The sequence below is a fragment of the Pleurodeles waltl genome, chromosome 7, assembly GCF_031143425.1.
Source record: "Pleurodeles waltl isolate 20211129_DDA chromosome 7, aPleWal1.hap1.20221129, whole genome shotgun sequence".
In the NCBI taxonomy this organism is placed as follows: Eukaryota; Metazoa; Chordata; class Amphibia; order Caudata; family Salamandridae; genus Pleurodeles; species Pleurodeles waltl.
Genome location: NC_090446.1, coordinates 1,240,249,547 through 1,240,276,427, shown reverse-complemented (window position 1 = coordinate 1,240,276,427; position 26,881 = coordinate 1,240,249,547). Strand labels below are relative to the sequence as shown.

The 26,881-nt window shown below is 44.3% G+C and overlaps 1 protein-coding gene across 1 annotated transcript in view; it reads left to right on the top strand.

Annotated features, from left to right (window-relative positions):
• The window catches only part of ELAC2 (elaC ribonuclease Z 2), a 227,118-nt gene that overhangs the window by 24,807 nt on the left and 175,430 nt on the right, over window positions 1–26,881 (top strand). The window contains exons 2-4 of the mRNA XM_069200369.1: window positions 9,317–9,367; window positions 9,455–9,525; window positions 11,933–11,997. Of these exons, the coding sequence (XP_069056470.1) occupies window positions 9,317–9,367; window positions 9,455–9,525; window positions 11,933–11,997 (187 nt within the window). The remainder of the gene's footprint in view (window positions 1–9,316; window positions 9,368–9,454; window positions 9,526–11,932; window positions 11,998–26,881) is intronic.

Sequence of the window (26,881 nt, the reverse complement as noted above, 5' to 3'; positions counted from 1 at the left end):
GTAATATTCTGGTGATACTCTGCTTGTGGTATCCATTGCCGACAATCGGGAAGTTGCAACACAAAGCTTCTGTGACTGCATGCGCTCAGTGGCCCAGTGGCGATAGCCCTTTTTGGCATGCCTAAGGAGATATGGGCAGTTGATGGTGGCTTCACGAAGTAGGTCCTGCTCACTGTCCCTAAAAGATAGCCAAGAATCCCGGCATTGGGATCGATTACCTGCTCAGCATGAAAAATCAGGTTGACGTGGTTTGTGGTCCCTGCTATGGAAATGTACGTAAGCTGTGATTTTTATTTTAAATAGATCTCTCTGCACTGTGTTGCAAGATGATTGTTCAGGCTCTTGTAACTAGCTGGTTAGACTACTGCAGCGCGCTTGTATGTAGCAGAATACTGCAACCAGACAAGTTTACCATCGTCCACAACCAACATCGTCAGTACGTCTTCTGAAAACTCTCAGTTGGCTTCCTGTTAGGAAAAGTGATAGTTTCAAACTGCTTTGCCACGCTTACTGAGCTTTGCTTGATGGTGTCCCATTTTATCATCAAACATGGCTCAGCTTTTATCAGCCTACCAACAAGTTACGGTCCACGGATATGTCCATGGTCTCCGCACTGTGAACTTTATAAGGCTTGAAGTAACTTTCCTTTGCTTACCTGTCCCTCCGTCACTGGGACAAGCTCTCGTTGGATATCAGTACTTGTAGGAGCTTTCCATCTTTAAGAAAATGCCGAAAAGGTGGCTTTCCTGAGCTATTTGCCGCCTTTATTCTCTTATTTTTCTTGAGCTTTCTTGTTCCCTGGCGCTAGGATGCTCCTTTGCGAGTGCGTGGTTACTCTTTACACATGGATTTAGCATAACATTTTTTCCAGATGATTTTTTTTTTTGTAATTGTTGTTAAAAAGCCTTTGTCCCATTGGTCAGATTGTCAGTGCCCACGGCTGCATTTATTTTCTAAAGTAAGGTTTTGCCACTTTTTTGTGACTTTTTTTTCCCCCCTTCAGCACTCCCACTGTGAAAAGGCTATACATACACGCGGACGCCGTTGCTGAAATAGTTTAAATCTGCTCATCTTTGAAGTTATGTTCTTTACTTCAGTCTTAAAAACATTTCTTTGGAAATAGAGCCCCTCTTTCCCTCACATAGAGAGATTCAGGCTCATTACAGTAAAGAATTGTATTTAAACAAATTACTTTATTCTAGGGCTGCTTCTCATTCCGGTCCTCTGGATGCCTGAAAATGTCATTATCCAGCTAAATCTTTGAGTGCATGTTTTCGTCGACGGTGGGCGTGAAACGAAGACGACTTTAAATACATGAAAGAGCACCGCATCATAAAGACTACAAAGGAGCGCTAATTAGATTATTTCTGGTGCGTCTTAAACATGACATTTACATTCTTCAATTTACCTGTTGATGTGGAAGGGAAGAGGGTAAAGCTTAAAAATGTAACCCTACACTACACTTGTGGGAATATGAAAAGCAGCAGCTTTTCTGTGGGCCGCTGTTGGCTATCTTCACGGAGACCGTGCCAGGCACATGTATGAGTTGCTTTACGGTGGCGGGAGAGAGGAAGGCACCACAGTCCTCAGAGCCGGCTCTGATCTTTGTAGGGCGACAGCATTGCTTTCATGCAGCAAGTAGGAGAGAAACTAAACACTTTACCTCACTGCTGCTCACACAAAATTATGACTGCGCTCAGTAGGAACCGATGGCGCAAAGGCCAACAAAAGGACGGGCCAGCAGTCACTTACTATAATTTGGAAGGACTTTTGTATAAAATGCGTATTGTTTCCGCAGAGAAGTGGCGTGTGCTTGTTGGCAACGGTAAAGATCCGCGTGACAAGTAAGCTATCGTTATCACTCCATTCACGAGTTTAAACCACACGGTGGCGGTATTGTTCAATTTGTTGACTTACGGGAAAAATGAACTTTGAAGGAACCATTTGCATAGCCTGTTCCAAATATTGTACCATGTTATATGATTGATAGCCTCTTTTCAGTGATATCAGGACCTCGGATTGCTGCTTTAAATCAGACTGCCCAAGGTAAGGGGTGAATTAACGAAAGATCAGCAGTGAAACATCAGTTTATAATTGGTTCAGGGGAGGCCTATATTCTTTTAACCACTTGGTATGAGGTCTGCTGAGTTTCTTTCTAACATCATTCACGCTGTTCCGGCCACTGATGACACAAAGTGGCTTGTCTTCGTCTTTTGCTGCTGCAGCTGACAGAAGCTGTTCCACCCCTCTCAATCTCTTCACGTGCCAGTCAGTGGAGGTGAATATTAAGAAAGTCGTCGGCAGGCTGATCCTATTGGGCATTTGGTTAATTGGGTGAAGATGGAGTACAATACCCTTCAGATAAAGCATATTGAGACGGATGCTGTTTGTACTCTGAACTTAAATTCCCTGTAATCCGTTGAGTCGTTCTTTGCAGTGACCCAACACACCCAAGTGTATTTGTTCAAACAACACATTGAGACATTCGTGCCTTATGACTACATCTTGACCAATGAGTTGACCGATACTAACTTTCTCGTTTTCAGAGCATGTTCTGATCTGCTCTTTCCATTATAGTGATTAGTTGGTGGGAAGGAATGGTGGGTCATGGTAAAATCAAAATAAAAACTTGTGTAGCTGTTGAAAACAGCAAAAACCTAATTAGTGTGATAGAAGGAACACAAACCTAACTTAGCAGATATGTGTTTAGCACACTAAAAGAACTCTGATAAATGTGTAGCATTTGTTTTTATCTTGCGAAGTGCAGAGGCACACAAGTACTTGTTAGATAGCTTGTCGATGTATAGTGGACATCATTTTTTGTTCCTGGGCTTTGTGGGAGTTATATCCCTCCCTGTAATCAATACATTTGATAACAGCGATGTGTAAAGGTAAAGGCCAGATGTGGGTGCACGTGGCTAAATCTATGTTTGTTATATGTCCGTATTAAAGGAATGAAGACCTTGACCTGCAGCTCTTGGTGTGTATTATCACTGCAGGGGCTAAGGATGGAGTGGTTATGCAGTAAGAGCTGCAGTGTTGCAGACAGGTGAGCATTCGCGGGCTACGGTCGCATGTATATGGAGGCTGATGTATTCTGCAAGCAGTGAAAGTGAAAGTGATTTCTCAATCAAGAGGCTAGTGATTGATTATGCATTGACACCAATATTTCCCTACTTCTAATCTGTCACTGAAGATTCCAAGTATTATGCCTATTAAATCCATGTACCCATGACTTTACCCGTCCTCTTTCCTCACCACTCATCTCCATTTTCTTTCAATGCCTTCTTTTGAGCTGAGACCGATACTGTGTTGGGTAGGATTGTATGGGAGCCTATGTGTCTGTTGTCTTGTGTGTCATCCTTTGTCTGTTTGTTCGACCTGAGTACCAGACCTTCATGGGATTGCCCTGCCATCTCCCTGCGGTCGCCAGGCCCTGATTTCCTAATCTTTGCACCTTTTGTCCTTCTGCTGAAGCCTTTATATTCTTTTGCCTCCACCTTGCCAGATAGACACTGAAGACAGTGTTCTGATTGCTGCTTTCTGTTGGGGCGACACTCCTTCCTCGCTCCCATCTTTTGTTCACTCCTTTCACTCTTTGTCACATATATATATATATAACGGAGGATGGCTTTGAAGCCGCATTGAACGCTACACATAAGGCCAGCATAACCAATGTTTCTAAGCCTGTGTTTCAGGGTAACCGCATAACAGATGATCTATGTATCTGGGTGTATGGACGTAGTAGGACTGTGCGCATGGGATCCTGTTTATTTACTGGTCGTTGATCTGTCATCTGAGTCCGTGTGTGGATGATTGTGTGTGTGTTTTAGGATGGTCTGCTCACTTCATTTAATCACAGACACTGTTTCAAGGTCTAGACTTTTGACCTGCAGATTATCTTTCTCACGTATATTTCATTGCTTTGATTGAAGCAAACCAAAACTGTAACACGGATAATGCATTCGGTTGTCCTTTGAAAGCCAACCCCTATATACACTGTCTGTTTTTTCTGTTTTTTGTTTACACTGTGGCTTTTCCTGAAACTCCAGATCCCAAAGTGTCTTGTTGATTTAATTGCATCTTTGGAACAATAACAAAACCAAAAAACATAAAATGGGAGGGAAGCAGATAAAAGATCAAGGCAAACCACAAATTCATTCTAAAATGTGTGCATCACAATCGGAACTAAACAAAAAAAATAATGTGTAAAATGCATGAAACCTTTGTTACCGTTTCCATTTGTTCATGTTATTGGATAGTTGGCATTGCTGGACTGTACTGTAGTTTTCTGAAGAAAAGCAGCAGTTACCCGCTTCTTGTGACACAATTTCTGCAGTGTCTCCCATACAAGCAGGACACCAAAGTAGTTCCCACATAGGCCTTACTGCACTAGTACAATTTCTCATTCCATGCTCTACCTTCCAATGTTTACATTTGCTATCTCTCGCTTTTGTTTCAAATTCACTCGGTCAAATCAACAAACCCCAATAAATGTGGAGCTATGGTCCTCATATAGGACATTTAAAACATCCTGAATACGCCACGACATGCACGCACACTTCCATTGCACCCACACAAAGTAGCTGCTACATATACACAAATGCATTTTGGCAACTCTCGTATGAAGCACTGTCTAAATGCAACTTGCCCATTTGTTAAAGCACTTTCTTTAATGAAAAATGCCGAACCAATTGGCTTTCCAAATGCTTGTTAAATTTTGATTGTGCATTTTATTTTTCTGCATTTTGCAAGCAGTAATGAAGAACCCTACACTTGTCTTTAGGTAAAAGAAAACCCTTCACTGTCAAATTACAAGCTAACACTTAGGGCTGTTATTATTATTTTTGACAGGTCAACAATTAGCGATGAGTGACTCTGGTAGTGCCTTGTCCCTTTACTAAGTGGCTTCGCCCATTCAAGGGTGTGAATGATTGCTGTAAATATGTTTTGCCATTTTTATATAGTACTCTTGTTGCAAATCTCAAGCAATGTAGCAGTGGATCTGCGTACATCAATAACGTGAAGTTGGTGGCCTTCAGAAATATTCTTAGCTTTCCCAGTTCAGCTAGAAAGTCAGAGGTTTTCTATGTGCTCCATTTCTGACCTTACCTCCCTTTCTGCCTAAGATGTACGATTAAGGCACGTTGAGACAAAATTAAACCAGTTTTAATATGGTGTTCTGTTTTGCCTGAGCAGAGTCCTATTTTAGCTATTGAGTCCTGTCATCAAATCACAGAGAGGGTGCAAATTAGGGTGGGAATATTCCTATTTCCAGATTACCTGCTGATATATTGTTACAAATATGCCGTTATTGCTCCAATGTTCTCTTACTTCAAATTACATAACTGTAATAATTATCAGGCAAAGTTTATTTATTTTGATTTTTCATAGTACTGTCCTTGCCTGTGTTTCTTCAGGGTGTTTGGTGAGATATAGAGTGGGGGACTTGGAGACCAACTGATGAAGGGACTGTGTCTGGCTGATGTGCTTTATCACTTACCCTTAGTGTTTTGAGTCTAGTTAAATGCATGATGATATAACATTCACATTTGAAGCCGTTCCTGAGTCATGTCGTTTTGTCCCTGTGACTTGGGTTAATTGAGTTCCACAATGTAGGTAATTGGATTCCCACAAAAGTTCTGTTCGTTCCATCTGAAAATCGTTGGCAGACGTGGTTTGCCTTTGCTAATTGCAGTTTTCAGTTGGGTACATAATGTGTGGCCAGTTATTAGTTTGATGCTTATGCATAATACTAAGAAATATACAATTCATTTGTGTAACTACTGGGGATCTTGGCTGACTTTGTTCTGCTGCTGGCTTCGAATCAAACCCATTCTAGCTACTAAATTCTAGACCTTCTAAAGGCTGTTGACAAGTTTCTTTGAAAAAAGAGTAAATGATGGAGAGAAATTAAATTATGTTTCAGAGGGATACCTCGCCCGCTTTATAAGACAATATATAGCTAGATTGTAGTACAGTTCAATGAGAAATGAACTGTGCCCCTGGCAGCTATGTTACAAGCAGCAGACTTTCCCAGCTAAATGTGACACTATCTAGCAGTATCAAACAACCTAAAAGTTAAAAAAAAAAAAAAAAAACAGCAGCATAATAAAGTTCCCTAACCAGTGTAAACAATGTACTGGTCAAAATGACACAAGAATAGTATTTTTCAAAGTATGGGAACTATGGATATGAATGCTAAAAGTTTAAGTCAGAAAATGCCATAGAACTCGCTGTGTTATAAAAGTATCTTTTAATCTAAATGCATCACCAAAGGCAGCCACTGGCGGCCATTCTTGCACCGAAGCCAAAAACAAAGAAAAGCTACAAGCAGCGTGGCTGCAAGGGAGGGGATAGTGTTGGTTAACTTACGGACTGCTACACTTCTGTGTTTTCAGTCTTAGGGCTGAGAGACTGTTCTGGCATTGCCTTCTGCTACAGCCCAGATTCCTAATGTCTTGTATTTGCTGAAAAAGTCGCTCCTCTTTTCTCCCACAAACCAAAAACATACATGGAAAGATCGTAGAGTCTAAGTCTCTCTCTCTCCTTCTACGGCTTCCACATTGAGAGTGTACCACACTGGACTAATAGGCAGCGTGTTCTTCACGCAAGATAGAGCCCTTTCAAGTGTGTCCTGAGGCAACTGACCCTTTGAGGGCACATCCAGTCCTTGGGTTTATATAGAGAGCGGAACGAACCTAATTTATCTTCATAGGTAGCTCTAGGCAGAATCTTCCTTCTGAGTCTTTCCTGTACCCAGGATGTTTCAGTGAGTTGGTGTAGTGATGCAATGTTTATCCTGAGTGTGTGTGTGTGTGGTGATATCTATTCTAATCCCTGCAGAATTCTCACTAAGCCAGCCCACTTTGATATCTATTCCTGTTTGCTCATCTGTAGATTGTCCCAGAAGCCTTTGTTCAAGGTAGTAGGTTCATAGATACTCTGTTCAGAGCATCCAGTCAGTCACCTCCCAGGTCCTGCCCTGTGAAAATCAAGCTCCACTCCTCTCATTGTGCTGGATCAGGTTTCCTACTACTGGAAACAGAAACCAGTACTTAAGAGAGATGCATGGTTCAAAAGGCTTCCCCTCACCAAACAAATTCATGTCATAACCGTTTGTTTGATAGTATTTTCCGGTCTACTTCCAACTTCAAAATGCCTAGGTAGTAGGGCAATGATTATGTCCTTCACAGCACTCCTACTGTCGGAAGCAGTCTCATTGTTCTACTGTCAGGGAAACTTTGTCTCATCAAAGCGTATTCACTGTCAGGTGGAAAGCCCAGCAGAACTGAAGTTCTTAACGTTTTAGGAAGCACAAAATATGATTCTTAAAAAAAGTTGTCTACCAATATATGTATCAAAAAAGCTAACTTCAGTAGTCAACTAGATTGTTGATAAATATTAAAAATAAATATTGGCTGAGCCCTTTTTTGCTTTTTATTGACAAACTCTAAAAATGAGCTTTCATGAACAACCAGGTCTCAGAAAAATGCTACTGGACTTCTAAAGTAAAAACACAATTTTGCAGCTATTCACTATGGGGACATATGCTTCTTAACTGGTGGACTCTAAGAATACTTACTTAGGGCCTGATTTAGATTTCGGCAGAGGGGTTATTCCATCACAACGGCGACGGACACCCCGTCTGCTGAAATCTAAATCCCATAGGAAACGATCAGATTTATATTTCGGCGGATGGGATACCAGTCACCGTTGTGACAGAGGAACCCCTCCACTGATATCTAAATCAAGCCCTTCATGCGTAAATGGAGGTTTTTGAACATGCCAAAGCGGTTTCTTCTGACCTGCTAATGGGGAGTTTAAAGCTACAGTAGTGAACAGAGTGGCCACCTGACTCCAAAACATTACAGATACTGTGTTCAGTCCTGCACATTCCAACTACAAATAATTTATTTTAGGTTTGTTAGTCTAGTTTTTGGCGGAAGCAAAACAAGACCACAACACCCAGAATGCATTATGCTGTCACACAAGCCCAGGACTGAAAATAGTGTCCGTAAGGACCTTGTGGGTGATGGTCACCTTTTGTAGTAAATCTGGACCCTTGTTTTTCCAGTCAGACAAGTGGGTAAGTGTGAATGTACACTGCAGCCCATATGTGACGCTTAACCTTTATGCCACTGCTTTATTTCTTGTGCTGACTTATAGTGGTTGTAGATTTTAACTCTTGCTTTACGGACCAGGCTTGACCAAGCAGAAAAAGTACATTTCATCGACATTGTTGCAATAGTCTAATTGATCCAACACAAGTGTTTTAATTGGCTTTAAGCAGTGGGAAGTTCAGTGGATTGGGAGCCTTCTCTTTAGGAGAGGACATAGCTGATTCTTACCCTGATCATTACATTGACCTTTGAACCGAATAGGGATTCAGAAGCCAAAATAACTTCCTAACTTTCAGAACTCTGGAAGGAGGTGCTCCTAGATTCACAAACCGTTATTACTCATTGAGGTGGAATATTTCTTGGCTCCATTCATACATTTCTTCATCCATCTACATTGTTCAGGTGGATGGAGCTCAGCCAGTGTGGTATTTAATTTAAACTGGATTTGAGTGTGATCAGCATACATTTGCAAATGTACCTGTTACTTCTCTATGAGCTGTATCAGCAGACGTGGCTTGATTAAAATAAACAATAGGCATAAAATGAATGATGCTATTGCTACTCCGTATGACACACTTTCTGAGAGAGGAATCCATTGATCCAATTTGAACTTCTTGGTTGCTGAGGGACAGTAAGAATCTGACGCGTTACAAAGCTGACCCAGAGTTCCAGCACACTCCTTGAGCCCGTGAAAGTGTACCTCCTGGTCCATGTTTCCGTTGGCTTCAGAGGGTTGACATGCTCCTTTTTCTACATGGACAGTAGCAGCTGTTCTTTTTTATTAGCCAGGATGACTTTAGTATCCCCTGCTGGCCTAAAAACTAAGATTGGAGATCTTGGGTGATGTTGTTGTTATATTTAAAGATTTTGCAGCGGTTTGAAATATCTCAGTTTATTATGGCACAGGGATAGGTTAGGCTGGTAATTAGTCAGGATTTTCCGGTCCGCATATGATTTGTTTAGTAGCGATGTGAAAATTGAGAATCAAAGTTGGACTATGTGTGGCCCTTCCTACTGCAACTTGAACTTCTGCAAGTTGTAACTGTATATTGACAGATGTACAGCAGCATTATTTAAGCACATGATGTTTAGGCACAGTGTACTATGCAGTTTTATTTTTTTTAAGTAAGTAGGTGCATCATTTTGTGGATCGCCGGCTCTGATCAAATCTCTATAATTTTATCTCATTTTAGGTATCTTTTCAATTGTGGGGAAGGAACACAGAGATTAATGCAAGAGCACAAGTAAGTTTTCCTTGCCTTCTGTGAAATGCGCTTTTTCGGCCAATGTTTCTGTGACCTATGCAGACCATGTTAAATGTGTCTTTACAGGTTAAAAGTGTCTCGTTTGGACAATATCTTCCTAACCAAGATGGACTGGGCCAATATTGGGGGATTATCAGGTACACTTTTTTTTTTTTTTTTTGAGTCCTCCAAGCGTGAACAGTTCGCCATCTTGTGTTTGATTTGTTTGTCTCCCCCCAGCCCCCCGCACGCTAATCCATGTCCAACGTTCTAGAGATTTATCGTGTTTATTTACATTTTTTTCATTTTGAACTCTTTTCTTAATTTTTCGAGTAAGGCAAAAAAAGCAGTAAGCCTTTAATAGCTTGTATTTCTGACTTGACAAATGCGGTCATTTGACAGTTTCCATTTTAGCATATTTTCCTTCACATTCAAATGTATTATAATTGTAACGTTTAGATTGTGTTTTATTTTTTACTGCCATTTAACACTGCGTGTGAATTGATAGTTTGTAGCCTGATTTTTTTTCTTTTTGGATTATTAAGTAGTATATTGTGTTGTAGATCTCTACAGGCTTCTGCTGGGGGTGCATTTCAAGCCTTTCATGACGTGGGTATTGGCTGATGTGATGAAGGACAGAAACAGGAGTGGCGTTCCTTCTATTTACGCACTATAACCAAAATACTAAGGTTCGCCCAGCGGTTTCAGGTTCTTGTCATAGTAGAAGTAACTGAGAGCATCAAACGCCCTTTGAGGCCTCACCTCTGTCTATGCAAGCTTTGTGGCAATCTGCCTAGCGGCCTTATCCCTGCTGTGCTGCAAAGCTTGTGAGAGCAATTTGTTTCTGATCAGCTTTTGCCGCTCGATCTCCGCTGTAAGTCCCTTCATTCTTGCTTGGGTGTTTCCCTCCAAATGCAGAGTTTGATAGGGTAAGCCCAGTCTAGGGCTAGCTTAAGGGCACATATTGCCACTAAAAGCAGCGATCGTGGCATGTATTAGAAGTAGAATGTTATTGCATCTAATATAGCAGAATCAGAATGGCATCCATGCTCGTTCCAACTGACCCAAGCTAAGGAGCTCTTGAAAGTCATAATGTGTGTAAGGCCACCACATAAACTGCCTTTATGAAAGCAGTGCATTTGCTACTTCTTAATTTTACCTATAGAGCCGATTTCCGATTTCAGCAGGTGCTTATGCATTTTTTTCACTTATGGTGGACAGACCTTTGTTGTTACCACCATTCATTATATTCTTGTGCTTATTTGTATGTACCTGTGCTTAGTGGCTTTTCCCCACAAGTTGTATGTTATGGAGGTTGGACGCAGGGCGTCACAGAGTTAGTTACCTGAGTAGGAACTGATATATTTGAACCTTCACATCAGTCTCTTACCATCGGACGGCACTTGGGCCTCGTCCTCTGGTCGTTAGTGGGGGTTTGGAGCTTTAGGTCTGCAGGGTTTCGTGGGTGGTAAGTATTCTAAGCAAGGATGATGTGCATAGATAAACCCTAATCTGACAGTGATTTGGATCACAGTCTGGCATCAGCCACCTGATGACACTGTTCCTACAAGGTGGCTTTAAAGTGTATGATTAAAAGAACTAGAAAAGTTATATGCAACTTTTTTTGTATTTTTGTTTTTGGAAGGAAAGTTTTGCACTATTCCGAATTTTCATTCTTCTTTTTTTTTTTATGAAGATTGCAGAGCTTGCGGTATGCATTGCATTTATAAAACACATCTCTTCATTACAGGATGATTTTCACATCATATCCAAACCCTTTTCAATCTAATCAAAACCAGCGAAGTTGAAAAATCTGTCGAGGCACTTCTTTTGCAGGGGTATTTACAGAAAGTACATTTGCGTATCGAAATAAGTATTTTTTCAGTATAGCTTATGCAGAACCATTTTGTCAGTGTTTAATGATGATGAATGCAACATAAGTTGTAGCAAATGTCACGATGTTTGTAAAAATGTAGCAAAGCGCTCTCGGCAAAGATTGCAAAAAAAGCAATACAAAAAAATCACACCCCTATTTGGTATTTCAGGGAGCAGTGCCCACTGCTAATCTTAAATCTGTTTTTTAACAAGGTTACAAAGGTGCCAACCTACTAAAATAATAGTCTTCGTTGTTCAGTTCGCCTGTTAAACATGTTTAAGGCTTGGCCTTGTTCATGGGAGTTCAGTGCGTTTAGCATAGCACCAGTAAGATGCCTCTCATCAACTGAATGCAGAATATGTACCCATGTCGGAGACTGTGTTGCTTCACTTGAGTACATGTTCACAGAATCTACAACTATTAAGTCTGCTTGGCTGCAAATTAAAATAGACACACAAAGGAAATATTTGCAGTACAGGCCCTTATGCTAACTAGCCTCCGGGCAGAGTTGAGATTTGTATGTTGATCACTTGATCACACACTTGCAGAAACCTAATTTGACAAGGAAAACCATATGGTCGTGTGTTTTGTATGGTGAACAGTTACGAAGCATTAATTTTGTGCTTCAAAGCAGGCACAGTTCACATCTTCAAATGACTTTCTTGAAAAAAAATGTATTTTTCTTTTAGGAATGCTTCTTACATTGAAGGACACAGGAGTTCCTAACTGTGTTCTGTCTGGGCCCCCTCAAGTCGTAAGTAGATGAATCAATATCTTTTTAAGAGTACATTGTATTGTAATTATGCTATGAAATCGATTTTTCTCAATCCTGTTTCGGATTATGATCTTGCTGTTTCACCAGACTTATAAAAAAGAATTTTGTTTTGTATTAAACACTTTTTTTTGTTTTTTTGGGGGGTAGATTTTTCTGAACGATGTAGCACAGATGCACCATGACCAAATGGTCAGTTTCTTTAAATAAAACACCTCAAATACCCGTTTTACCTAAATGTACCTAATTACATACCTTACCAGAATGAAAAAGTGTATGTAAAAAGTGAAATTACTGAGATGGTCAGAGAGGTGAACACAACTTTCTGGGCCTTATTTTCTGTACACTACTTAATAACAAATAGTATAACAATATGAAAATTGTAGTTCTGTGTGTGCATCCTCGTTGATAATTAGTGGATGAGGACTGCAGAGGAGAGCATTCATAGCCAGTGAATGACCTGTACACTGCCTAGATAGAGTATTTACATCACATTGTTTTTGCAATATTGATGTTTCTGAATTCATCCATTGCAGCGGGATCTTTCCATTTGACAGCAGTGCACATTCACTTTGGAATACTTTAGCGACTAATCTAAGTTTTTCCTTTATCCAGGAGCTTCCAATTTCCATTTTACATCCATATTTCAGTTTTTCTTGATAGTGGTACTGGTTAGGCATCTAAAAGAAAAATTTGCTTAGACACTAAATTTGCAAGTTGTTCCGGTGTGCCATTTTCCCTAAATACGTTTCCTGTATATTTCCACACACAGAGCATGAGATACTTATAATTATGAGGACCGGCCATTGACTGTAATTAAGTGTGTATTCACTATTCTAACTCCACACGCGCTTTGATACTATGGTAGGTCTTAAAGCGGACCGAGGAAAATATAACTGCACTTTTGTTTATTGATGCACTCAGTCGAAACTACCTATACACACACTACGGGAAACCTGTGTTTTCTTATTTATTTTTTATATATATATATATATTCATTCGTCAGTAGGTCTGTGTTACACACAGCAGCCTCCCTTTAAAGAAGGTCATATTTTTCTATGAATTTTAACAGCACTTCTGTCTATGGATCATCCTGTGCTAGAGGATCTATTGTAGCATAGTTTATGAATAGCGCTGCTGCATTGATGGCTTTTATTTTAATCCATGATTACGGTATGTCACTGGTACATATTGGGCTAGCTCTGTTCACTAATGTGATTTCACCCCATATTAATGGGAAGTGGCCAGTCAGGGTAGGGCACATGCTCTCAGGTATATCACGTTTCTATTTCTACCTTCTTTGCACCTCTGGCCGTTGTTTATGAACACTCTGAATTGGTTCCACCGATTCAGCAGATCAGTTATAGTCCTTAAGCGGCCAAGACAGCTCAGTTGGGTGTGGCACACTTTCCCCAGCATTGAGGAGGATCTAAAATACCCCCAGATGTTACTTGTCGATTTCGTTTCAGGTCCTCAAGGGTTGTACCCCACTTTCAACACCATAATGTTACCCCCAAATTATTGGAGTTAAACCCAGCAAATTCCCTTAGGTCAAACACTGTGACCATGCTGGAGAAAATGGAAACCTGCAGGTGTCTGTTAGTCCTCCCCCCACTGAGTTATGCTCGAATAGGTGGGGGACAAGCCCATCAGAACATCTCTTATCTGAATGTTGTAGATGCAGATTCCTGCCCCTAAACCTTAATCAGCACACACAATAGTTGACATTCTACACTACATGACTATTTACAATATGATTCTTTAATAGGCACCGTTCATCTACAAATCACGTCAATCAATCAATCAGATTTGTGGAGTGCTGCTTGTTAAACGTAAGGGTATCCAGGCACTGGTAGGGTCCAGTTGATTAGCCTACTAGCCATGTCTTCAGGGACTTTTGAAACTCTGGAAGAGTTGAGTAGGTCCAGAGATGAAAGGATAGCTCATTCCATGCCTTTGTGGCTAGGTAGAAGGAGAGACCTCTGCATCCGCTACGTCAGATGTGGAGGGTGAAGGTTAGAGAGTGTGGAGCGAAGGTGAGTGGTGGGCTGATGGAAGTTCAGGCGGTGTTTCAAATGGGTGGGTCCGCAGTTGTGTATGGCCTTGTGTGCGTGGGCCAGTAGTGTGAACTGGCATCTTTTCTGTACCTGGAGCCAGTGGACTTCCCTGAGGAGGGGGTGATGTGGGTTTGTCTAGGAAAATCCAGGGCGAGGCTGGCTGTGGAGTTCTGTATGGTCACATGCGTTAGAACGATTGTGAATTTTAGAAGCAGCCAAGTAATTATTATACTTGATTGGACAAAGCTTAGATAAGCCCCAATCATATTTGATCATTAGTCTATAGCCTACCTAACTTGTATACAGCCTTTTAGCAACATGGTTTTAGTAGATTATCAACATCACTAATTAGAAAAATGGATGGCGTGTTGAAACTCTTTAAACACCCACCCCCAGTCACAGATCTGGGTTTAATCCATCATTATTTTGCTCCCCATGTCACCCCAGTTTGGACCCAGCCGTATAAAAATCAGTCTTAACTCTGCTCCCTGTGGGAACAGTCCAGGCGTGGCTCGCGGGAGGGAAAAGGAGCGGGGGTGGAGCGTGGCAAGCAGTGAGGGTGTGGTGGGGGACCCAAAAAAATAAAAAGTTAAAACTTACCTTTTGTTCCGCACCACATCGCTCCATTCGCTGTGCTCTGCTTCGTCGTTGCAGGCACATGCTCCCAGCCTGCCCTGCGCCTAATCCAAGCAGAGGTAGGATTGGATACGAGGCAGAGTGGGAGCCTCTGTCTGCTCTTTCCAATCCTGCACTGTGTTGCTGGATTGGACAGAGTCTACTGCGCATGTATTTTTGGCCGGCCTGAGGAGCCGCCCCTGGAACAGTCCAGCCTGAACAGCTCCTCCCTGGACCGGAAACGAGCATCCTAGGACCAGTTTCGGGGTATCACCCCTCGTCAGCCAGTCTAGCTTGAATCAAGTGGCACAGCGAGCATAGGTTATCATCATATGTTAAGACACGTAAAGTCTCCTCACATACCTAACTGTGCCATGAGGCCTGATGACGGAATTCTGTTTTTCAGTATCCCTCCATCGATTGGTCTGTATTTCTAACCCCACCCCCTATACTGGTATCTTTTATACCTTTTTGATCCATTGTGTTCGAAGGAGCGAATAGTGATCAACTCAAGCTTGGCTTCCGCTTTGTTTATGCAGGATGTTTTCTTTTTAAAAATATATATACAGAAGCTTACGTCTACTTTACTTCCTTCTTCGTACAATACTGACTGCCCAAGGATGTCTCTCCTTGTAGCTATAGTGCAGCTCTTCTGCTCTCCTAAACAGTGAGTACACCAGAAAATATTACGTTTCTCTACCTTGAGTGAACTCAAGAAATAAATGCAGTTAAACACCCATTCTTTACCTGCATCATTCAAGCAAGTACAAATACAAATTACTATTGAATTAAGTCCCAACAGATTATTACTTTCACTGACCAACTTTTCTGGTGGTAAATTAATCCTTCATGTCATAAATATAGTTATTAATATAATGCACATTTTGACAATAGTATGGCCTTGCAGCATTGACATAGTCTTGTTACCTTTCAACCTTGTTTTGAAGATTCCATCGCACACCGGAGTGTGATTTGTTTAAAAACTGACATCAGTGCTATGTTTGTGGCTCTTTTACTGTTTTCAGAAGTCATTTAGTTGTTGGTGTGTTCTAGGGTATGCCGAGTGTGATGAGAGGTTGTATCAAATGAACTCATTGTCTTTTGGTTTATCTGCTGCAGATATTTCCCAGCACGGAATTGGAGTTTTGTGATTGGGTTTCAATGGTTTATTTATGACTGGACATGAAGTTTAGGGGTTGATACCTTATCAAGCTATTTGAGTTCCAAATCTATCTAATGGTGTATAGAGAGAGTAATTTGGTTTCTCAAATTGAAGTGCAGTACCTGATGTCCAGAGGCAACAGTGATAAATGAAAATATACACACACAAGACATTGTCATTAATTGCTAGCTCATTCAGCACCCAATGGAAATACTTTAAGACTATGAAAGCAGAGAAATAAAGAAGAGATATATATATATATATATATATATATATATATATATATATATATTTATTTTCCCCCATCAACGGTGATTGTTCTACAAGTTTCTTTCTCATGGTGTACAGCCACCTCAAAAGAGCAATCTTAATGATTTTTCTTAATAGCTGATCTTCTAGCTAGGTAACTGTAATGGCTACAGGAGTATAGCTGCTTGGGTGTCAGCTGGACAGGTTCAGGTTTTCGTCCTTCTGAGGTTTAGTTTAGTAGCATTACGAAGCGCATGGCAACCCAAAGGCCTCTCAGCGCTAGAGCGGAACAGACTGAGAGGGTACATAGTTAAACTCTGAACAACCAGGTTTTCAAATTCCTATGAAATGAGAGTTCATGACTGGTTTGAAGAAGCTCCAAAGGGAGAGAGTTCCTAAGTTTTGCTGTTTTATGAGCCATGGATCTACCACCCCACCGTGCTCTCTTAACCAGAGGGATCTTCATCAGAGAGGCCGTCGAGGATCTGAGGGACTTATAAGGGGTATAATGAGAGGCAATGGGCCTCAAAAGAGCAGGGCCTCAGTTATGCAGTGCTCTTTGTATAATGCAAAGGGAATTAAAATGTATACTTTGTTCAACCGGAAGCCAATGGAGAGGGGAGCTATAGTAGGTTCGGATGATTGATATCTTGGAAGGTTCAAGAGGAGGCCTGCAGCAGCATTGTGTACAACCTGGAGTCTCTTTACCACATACTGGGGTGAACTGAAGTAAAGAGCATTCCCATAGTCCAAGTGAAAAATTATAAAAACTTGAACAATGAGCTTTTTGGCTTGAAAGGGAAGAACGTTGAATGTTTTCCTTAAAAGCCCTAGTAGCCTGAAACAGGTGGCTGCCAGATTTTGCGGTTGATAATCCATGGTAAGGCAGGAATCTAACCAGACTCCCAGACTTTATTGGTTCTTTCGGAGGAGGTAACCTTTTCTGCCCTTCAGGGACAGGAGTCTGGGACCTATGAAAAAGATTGTTCCCTAATAACATCACCTCAGTCTTGTCTTTGTTTAGTTTGTATACAGTCAGCCATCCATCTGGCTACTGATTGGAGACAGGGGGTTAGTTTGGATTGATCCAAGTTTGTGTTCGTGGAGAATGAGAACACCAACTGAGTGTTGTTGGCATAGTAAACCAGCAACAGGCCATAAGGTTCTACAATCTCAGCTAAAGGATACTGTAGGAAGTTGGCTCTGTATGTGCTATTTCAAAGTAAGGAATAGCATGCACAGAGTCCAAGGGTTCCCCTTAGAGGTAAAATAGTGGTAAAAATAGATAATACTAATGCTCTATTTTGTGGTAGTGTGGTCGAGCAGTAGGCTTATCCAAGGAGTAGTGTTAAGCATTTGTTGTACATACACATAGACAATAAATGAGGTACACACACTCAGAGACAAATCCAGCCAATAGGTTTTTATATAGAAAAATATCTTTTCTTAGTTTATTTTAAGAACCACAGGTTCAAATTCTACATGTAATATCTCATTCGAAAGGTATTGCAGGTAAGTACTTTAGGAACTTCAAATCATCAAAATTGCATGTATACTTTTCAAGTTATTCACAAATAGCTGTTTTAAAAGTGGACACTTAGTGCAATTTTCACAGTTCCTAGGGGAGGTAAGTATTTGTTAGTTTTACCAGGTAAGTAAGGCACTTACAGGGCTTAGTTCTTGGTCCAAGGTAGCCCACCGTTGGGGGTTCAGAGCAACCCCAAAGTCACCACACCAGCAGCTCAGGGCCGGTCAGGTGCAGAGTTCAAAGTGGTGCCCAAAACACATAGGCTAGAATGGAGAGAAGGGGGTGCCCCGGTTCCGGTCTGCTTGCAGGTGAGTACCCGCGTCTTCGGAGGGCAGACCAGGGGGGGTTTTGTAGGGCACCGGGGGGGACACAAGTCCACACAGAAATTTCACCCTCAGCAGCGCGGGGGCGGCCGGGTGCAGTGTAGAAACAAGCGTCGGGTTTGTAATGGAAGTCAATGGGAGATCTAGGGATCTCTTCAGCGCTGCAGGCAGGCAAGGGGGGGGTTCCTCGGGGAAACCTCCACTTGGGCAAGGGAGAGGGACTCCTGGGGGTCACTCCTCCAGTGAAAGTCCGGTCCTTCAGGTCCTGGGGGCTGCGGGTGCAGGGTCTCTCCCAGGTGTCGGGACTTTGGTTTCAAAGAGTCGCGGTCAGGGGAAGCCTCGGGATTCCCTCTGCAGGCGGCGCTGTGGGGGCTCAGGGGGGACAGGTTTTTGTACTCACAGTCTTAGAGTAGTCCTGGGGTCCCTCCTGAGGTGTTGGATCGCCACCAACCGAGTCGGGGTCGCCGGGTGCAGTGTTGCAAGTCTCACGCCTTTTGCGGGGAGCTTGCAGGGTTCTTTAAAGCTGCTGGAAACAAAGTTGCAGCTTTTCTTTGGAGCAGGTCCGCTGTCCTCGGGAGTTTCTTGTCTTTTCGAAGCAGGGGCAGTCCTCAGAGGATGTCGAGGTCGCTGGTCCCTTTGGAAGGCGTCGCTGGAGCAGGATCTTTGGAAGGCAGGAGACAGGCCGGTGAGTTTCTGGAGCCAAGGCAGTTGTCGTCTTCTGGTCTTCCTCTGCAGGGGTTTTTCAGCTAGGCAGTCCTTCTTCTTGTAGTTGCAGGAATCTAATTTTCTAGGGTTCAGGGTAGCCCTTAAATACTAAATTTAAGGGCGTGTTTAGGTCTGGGGGGTTAGTAGCCAATGGCTACTAGACCTGAGGGTGGGTACACCCTCTTTGTGCCCCCTCCCAAGGGGAGGGGGTCACAATCCTAACCCTATTGGGGGAATCCTCCATCTGCAAGATGGAGGATTTCTAAAAGTCAGAGTCACCTCAGCTCAGGACACCTTAGGGGCTGTCCTGACTGGCCAGTGACTCCTCCTTGTTGCTTTCTTTGTTCCCTCCAGCCTTGCCGCCAAAAGTGGGGGCCGTGGCCGGAGGGGGCGGGCAACTCCACTAAGCTGGAGTGCCCTGCTGGGCTGTGACAAAGGGGTGAGCCTTTGAGGCTCACCGCCAGGTGTTACAGCTCCTGCCTGGGGGAGGTGTTAGCATCTCCACCCAGTGCAGGCTTTGTTACTGGCCTCAGAGTGACAAAGGCACTCTCCCCATGGGGCCAGCAACATGTCTCTAGTGTGGCAGGCTGCTGGAACCAGTCAGCCTACACAGATAGTCGGATAGGTTTCAGGGGGCACCTCTAAGGTGCCCTCTGGGGTGTATTTTACAATAAAATGTACACTGGCATCAGTGTGCATTTATTGTGCTGAGAAGTTTGATACCAAACTTCCCAGTTTTCAGTGTAGCCATTATGGTGCTGTGGAGTTCGTGTTTGACAGACTCCCAGACCATATACTCTTATGGCTACCCTGCACTTACAATGTCTAAGGTTTTGTTTAGACACTGTAGGGGTACCATGCTCATGCACTGGTACCCTCACCTATGGTATAGTGCACCCTGCCTTAGGGCTGTAAGGCCTGCTAGAGGGGTGTCTTACCTATACTGCATAGGCAGTGAGAGGCTGGCATGGCACCCTGAGGGGAGTGCCATGTCGACTTACTCGTTTTGTCCTCACTAGCACACACAAGCTGGCAAGCAGTGTGTCTGTGCTGAGTGAGAGGTCTCCAGGGTGGCATAAGACATGCTGCAGCCCTTAGAGACCTTCCTTGGTATCAGGGCCCTTGGTACTAGAAGTACCAGTTACAAGGGACTTATCTGGATGCCAGGGTCTGCCAATTGTGGATACAAAAGTACAGGTTAGGGAAAGAACACTGGTGCTGGGGCCTGGTTAGCAGGCCTCAGCACACTTTCAATTGTAAACATAGCATCAGCAAAGGCAAAAAGTCAGGGGGCAACCATGCCAAGGAGGCATTTCCTTACACAACCCCCCCCCAAACGAAAGAGGATGAGACTAACCTTTCCCAAGAGAGTCTTCATTTTCTAAGTGGAAGAACCTGGAAAGGCCATCTGCATTGGCATGGGCAGTCCCAGGTCTGTGTTCCACTATAAAGTCCATTCCCTGTAGGGAGATGGACCACCTCAACAGTTTAGGATTTTCACCTTTCATTTGCATCAGCCATTTGAGAGGTCTGTGGTCAGTTTGAACTAGGAAGTGAGTCCCAAAGAGGTATGGTCTCAGCTTCTTCAGGGACCAAACCACAGCAAAGGCCTCCCTCTCAATGGCACTCCAACGCTGCTCCCTGGGGAGTAACCTCCTGCTAATGAAAGCAACAGGCTGGTCAAGGCCATCATCATTTGTTTGGGACAAAACTGCCCCTATCCCATGTTCAGAGGCATCAGTCTGCACAATGAACTGCTTAGAATAATCTGGAGCTTTGAGAACTGGTGCTGAGCACATTGCTTGTTTCAGGGTGTCAAAGGCCTGTTGGCAGTCCACAGTCCAGTTCACTTTCTTGGGCATTTTCTTGGAGGTGAGCTCAGTGAGGGCTGTCACAATGGATCCATATCCCTTCACAAACCTCCTGTAGTACCCAGTCAAGCCAAGGAATGCCCTGACTTGAGTCTGGGTTTTTGGAGCTACCCAGTCCAGAATGGTCTGGATCTTGGGTTGGAGTGGCTGAACTTGGCCTCCACCTACAAGGTGGCCCAAGTAAACCACAGTTCCCTGCCCTATCTGGCATTTGGATGCCTTGATAGAGAGGCCTGCAGATTGCAGAGCCTTCAAAACCTTCTTCAGGTGGACCAGGTGATCCTGCCAGGTGGAGCTAAAGACAGCAATATCATCAAGATAAGCTGTGCTAAAGGACTCCAAGCCAGCAAGGACTTGATTCACCAACCTTTGGAAGGTGGCAGGGGCATTCTTTAAACCAAAGGGCATAACAGAAAACTGATAATGCCCATCAGGTGTGGAGAATGCTGTCTTTTCTTTTGCTCCAGGTGCCATTTTTATTTGCCAGTACCCTGCTGTCAAGTCAAAGGTACTTAGAAATTTGGCAGCACCTAACTTATCAATGAGCTCATCAGCTCTTGGAATTGGATGGGCATCTGTCTTGGTGACAGAGTTGAGCCCTCTGTAGTCCACACAAAACCTCATCTCTTTCTTTCCATCTTTGGTGTGAGGTTTGGGGACTAAGACCACTGGGCTAGCCCAGGGGCTGTCAGAGCGCTCAATCACTCCCAATTCCAGCATCTTGTGGACTTCCATCTTGATGCTTTCCTTAACATGGTCAGACTGTCTGAAGATTTTGTTCTTGACAGGCATGCTGTCTCCTGTGTCCACATCATGGGTACACAGGTGTGTCTGACCAGGGGTTAGGGAGAAAAGCTCAGGAAACTGTTGTAGGACTCTCCTACAATCAGCCTGCTGTTGGCCAGAGAGGGTGTCTGAGTAGATCACTCCATCTACTGTGCCATCTTTTGGGTCTGATGACAGAAGATCAGGGAGAGGTTCACTCTCTGCCTCCTGATCCTCATCTGTTACCATCAACAGATTCACATCAGCTCTGTCATGGAAGAGCTTAAGGCGGTTCACATGGATCACCCTCTTGGGGCTCCTGCTTGTGCCCAGGTCCACCAGGTAGGTGACCTGACTCTTCCTTTCTAGTACTGGGTAAGGGCCACTCCATTTGTCCTGGAGTGCCCTGGGAGCCACAGGCTCCAGAACCCAGACTTTCTGCCCTGGTTGGAACTCAACCAGTGCAGCCTTTTGGTCATACCAAAACTTCTGGAGTTGTTGGCTGGCCTCAAGGTTTTTGGTTGCCTTTTCCATGTACTCTGCCATTCTAGAGCGAAGGCCAAGTACATAGTCCACTATGTCCTGTTTAGGCTCATGGAGAGGTCTCTCCCAGCCTTCTTTAACAAGGGCAAGTGGTCCCCTTACAGGATGACCAAACAGAAGTTCAAAGGGTGAGAACCCTACTCCCTTCTGTGGTACCTCCCTGTAAGCGAAAAGCAGACATGGCAGGAGGACATCCCATCTCCTTTTGAGTTTTTCTGGGAGCCCCATGATCATGCCCTTTAATGTCTTGTTGAATCTCTCAACTAAGCCATTAGTTTGTGGATGGTAAGGGGTAGTGAATTTATAAGTCACTCCACACTCATTCCACATGTGCTTTAGGTATGCTGACATGAAGTTGGTACCTCTGTCAGACACCACCTCCTTAGGGAAACCCACTCTGGTAAAGATACCAATGAGGGCCTTGGCTACTGCAGGGGCAGTAGTCGACCTAAGGGGAATAGCTTCAGGATATCTGGTAGCATGATCCACTACTACCAGGATATACATATTTCCTGAGGCTGTGGGAGGTTCCAGTGGACCAACTATGTCCACACCCACTCTTTCAAAGGGCACCCCCACCACTGGAAGTGGAATGAGGGGGGCCTTTGGATGCCCACCTGTCTTACCACTGGCTTGACAGGTGGGGCAGGAGAGGCAAAACTCCTTAACCATGTTGGACATATTGGGCCAGTAGAAGTGGTTGACTAACCTCTCCCACGTCTTGGTTTGTCCCAAATGTCCAGCAAGGGGAATGTCATGGGCCAATGTTAGGATGAACTCTCTGAACAGCTGAGGCACTACCACTCTCCTAGTGGCACCAGGTTTGGGGTCTCTGGCCTCAGTGTACAGGAGCCCATCTTCCCAATAGACCCTATGTGTTCCATTTTTCTTGCCTTTGGACTCTTCAGCAGCTTGCTGCCTAAGGCCTTCAAGAGAGGGACAGGTTTCTTGTCCCTTACACAGCTCTTCCCTTGAGGGTCCCCCTGGGCCTAAGAGCTCAACCTGATAAGGTTCAAGCTCCAAAGGCTCAGTTCCCTCAGAGGGCAGAACTTCTTCCTGAGAAGAGAGGTTCCCTTTCTTTTGCTGTGTTGCAGTTGGTTTCCCAACTGACTTTCCTGTTCTCTTGGTAGGCTGGGCCATTTTTCCAGACTCCAGCTCTACTTTTTCACCCTGTGCCTTGCATTGTGCTCTTGTTTTCACACACACCAGTTCAGGGATACCCAGCATTGCTGCATGGGTTTTTAGCTCTACCTCAGCCCATGCTGAGGACTCCAGGTCATTTCCAAGCAGACAGTCCACTGGGATATTTGAGGAGACCACCACCTGTTTCAGGCCATTGACCCCTCCCCATTCTAAAGTAACCATTGCCATGGGATGTACTTTTCTCTGATTGTCAGCGTTGGTGACTGTGTAAGTTTTTCCAGTCAGGTATTGGCCAGGGGAAACCAGTTTCTCTGTCACCATGGTGACACTGGCACCTGTATCCCTCAGGCCCTCTATTCTAGTCCCATTAATTAAGAGTTGCTGTCTGTATTTTTGCATGTTAGGCGGCCAGACAGCTAGTGTGGCTAAATCCACCCCACCCTCAGAAACTAGAGTAGCTTCAGTGTGGACCCTGATTTGCTCTGGGCACACTGTTGATCCCACTTGGAGACTAGCCATACCAGTGTTACCTGGATGGGAGTTTGGAGTGGAACCTTTCTTGGGACAGGCCTTGTCTCCAGTTTGGTGTCCATGCTGTTTACAGCTATGACACCAGGCCTTTTTGGGATCAAAGTTTTTACCCTTGTACCCATTGTTTTGTGAAGAGGCTCTGGGCCCACCCTCCTGTGCAGGTTTTTGGGGGCCTGTAGAAGACTCTTTACTATTTTTAGTTTTGGTTGTCTCATCACCCTTCTGCTGGGGAGTCTTTGTGACCCCTTTCTTTTGGTCACCCCCTGTTGAAGTCTTGGACACCCTTGTCTTGACCCAATGGTCCGCCTTCTTTCCCAATTCTTGGGGAGAAATTGGTCCTAGGTCTACCAGATGCTGATGCAGTTTATCATTGAAACAATTACTTAACAGGTGTTCTTTCACAAATAAATTGTACAGCCCATCATAATTACTTACACCACTGCCTTGAATCCAACCATCTAGTGTTTTCACTGAGTAGTCAACAAAGTCAACCCAGGTCTGGCTCGAGGATTTTTGAGCCCCCCTGAACCTAATCCTGTACTCCTCAGTGGAGAATCCAAAGCCCTCAATCAGGGTACCCTTCATGAGGTCATAAGATTCTGCATCTTGTCCAGAGAGTGTGAGGAGTCTATCCCTACACTTTCCTGTGAACATTTCCCAAAGGAGAGCACCCCAGTGAGATCTGTTCACTTTTCTGGTTACACAAGCCCTCTCAAAAGCTGTGAACCATTTGGTGATGTCATCACCATCTTCATATTTAGTTACAATCCCTTTGGGGATTTTCAACATGTCAGGAGAATCTCTGACCCTATTTATGTTGCTGCCACCATTGATGGGTCCTAGGCCCATCTCTTGTCTTTCCCTCTCTATGGCTAGGATCTGTCTTTCCAAAGCCAATCTTTTGGCCATCCTGGCTAACTGGATGTCCTCTTCACTGGAGTTATCCTCAGTGATTTCAGAGTTGTTGGTCCCTCCTGTGAGGGAACCAGCATCTCTGACTATTATTTGTGGAGTCAGGGCTTGAGAAGCCCTGCTCTCCCTAAGTAGGACTGGAGGGGGGGAATTTCCCTCCAAGTCACTATCTTCATCCTCTGAGTTGCCATCCTCAGAGGGGTTGGCCTTTTCAAACTCTGCCAAAAGCTCCTGGAGCTGTACTTTGGTAGGTTTGGGGCCCATTGCTATTTTCTTTAGTTTACAGAGTGACCTTAGCTCTCTCATCTGTAGATGGAGGTAAGGTGTGGTGTCGAGTTCCACCACATTCACATCTGTGCTAGACATTATGCTTCTAAAAGTTGGAATACTTTTTAAGAAACTAAAACTGGTTCTAGAATCTAATTCAAACTTTTACCAAACTTTTAAACTCTAAAAGAAATGCTAAACAGGATCTAACACAAGGCCCTAGCAGGTCTTTTAAGAATTTAGAAAACTTTTCAAATTGCAAAAATCAATTTCTAATGACAATTTTGGAATTTGTCGTGTGATCAGGTATTGGCTGAGTAGTCCAGCAAATGCAAAGTCTTGTACCCCACCGCTGATCCACCAATGTAGGAAGTTGGCTCTGTATGTGCTATTTCAAAGTAAGGAATAGCATGCACAGAGTCCAAGGGTTCCCCTTAGAGGTAAAATAGTGGTAAAAATAGATAATACTAATGCTCTATTTTGTGGTAGTGTGGTCGAGCAGTAGGCTTATCCAAGGAGTAGTGTTAAGCATTTGTTGTACATACACATAGACAATAAATGAGGTACACACACTCAGAGACCAATCCAGCCAATAGGTTTTTATATAGAAAAATATCTTTTCTTAGTTTATTTTAAGAACCACAGGTTCAAATTCTACATGTAATATCTCATTCGAAAGGTATTGCAGGTAAGTACTTTAGGAACTTCAAATCATCAAAATTGCATGTATACTTTTCAAGTTATTCACAAATAGCTGTTTTAAAAGTGGACACTTAGTGCAATTTTCACAGTTCCTAGGGGAGGTAAGTATTTGTTAGTTTTACCAGGTAAGTAAGGCACTTACAGGGCTTAGTTCTTGGTCCAAGGTAGCCCACCGTTGGGGGTTCAGAGCAACCCCAAAGTCACCACACCAGCAGCTCAGGGCCGGTCAGGTGCAGAGTTCAAAGTGGTGCCCAAAACACATAGGCTAGAATGGAGAGAAGGGGGTGCCCCGGTTCCGGTCTGCTTGCAGGTGAGTACCCGCGTCTTCGGAGGGCAGACCAGGGGGGGTTTTGTAGGGCACCGGGGGGGACACAAGTCCACACAGAAATTTCACCCTCAGCAGCGCGGGGGCGGCCGGGTGCAGTGTAGAAACAAGCGTCGGGTTTGTAATGGAAGTCAATGGGAGATCTAGGGATCTCTTCAGCGCTGCAGGCAGGCAAGGGGGGGGTTCCTCGGGGAAACCTCCACTTGGGCAAGGGAGAGGGACTCCTGGGGGTCACTCCTCCAGTGAAAGTCCGGTCCTTCAGGTCCTGGGGGCTGCGGGTGCAGGGTCTCTCCCAGGTGTCGGGACTTTGGTTTCAAAGAGTCGCGGTCAGGGGAAGCCTCGGGATTCCCTCTGCAGGCGGCGCTGTGGGGGCTCAGGGGGGACAGGTTTTTGTACTCACAGTCTTAGAGTAGTCCTGGGGTCCCTCCTGAGGTGTTGGATCGCCACCAACCGAGTCGGGGTCGCCGGGTGCAGTGTTGCAAGTCTCACGCCTTTTGCGGGGAGCTTGCAGGGTTCTTTAAAGCTGCTGGAAACAAAGTTGCAGCTTTTCTTTGGAGCAGGTCCGCTGTCCTCGGGAGTTTCTTGTCTTTTCGAAGCAGGGGCAGTCCTCAGAGGATGTCGAGGTCGCTGGTCCCTTTGGAAGGCGTCGCTGGAGCAGGATCTTTGGAAGGCAGGAGACAGGCCGGTGAGTTTCTGGAGCCAAGGCAGTTGTCGTCTTCTGGTCTTCCTCTGCAGGGGTTTTTCAGCTAGGCAGTCCTTCTTCTTGTAGTTGCAGGAATCTAATTTTCTAGGGTTCAGGGTAGCCCTTAAATACTAAATTTAAGGGCGTGTTTAGGTCTGGGGGGTTAGTAGCCAATGGCTACTAGCCCTGAGGGTGGGTACACCCTCTTTGTGCCCCCTCCCAAGGGGAGGGGGTCACAATCCTAACCCTATTGGGGGAATCCTCCATCTGCAAGATGGAGGATTTCTAAAAGTCAGAGTCACCTCAGCTCAGGACACCTTAGGGGCTGTCCTGACTGGCCAGTGACTCCTCCTTGTTGCTTTCTTTGTTCCCTCCAGCCTTGCCGCCAAAAGTGGGGGCCGTGGCCGGAGGGGGCGGGCAACTCCACTAAGCTGGAGTGCCCTGCTGGGCTGTGACAAAGGGGTGAGCCTTTGAGGCTCACCGCCA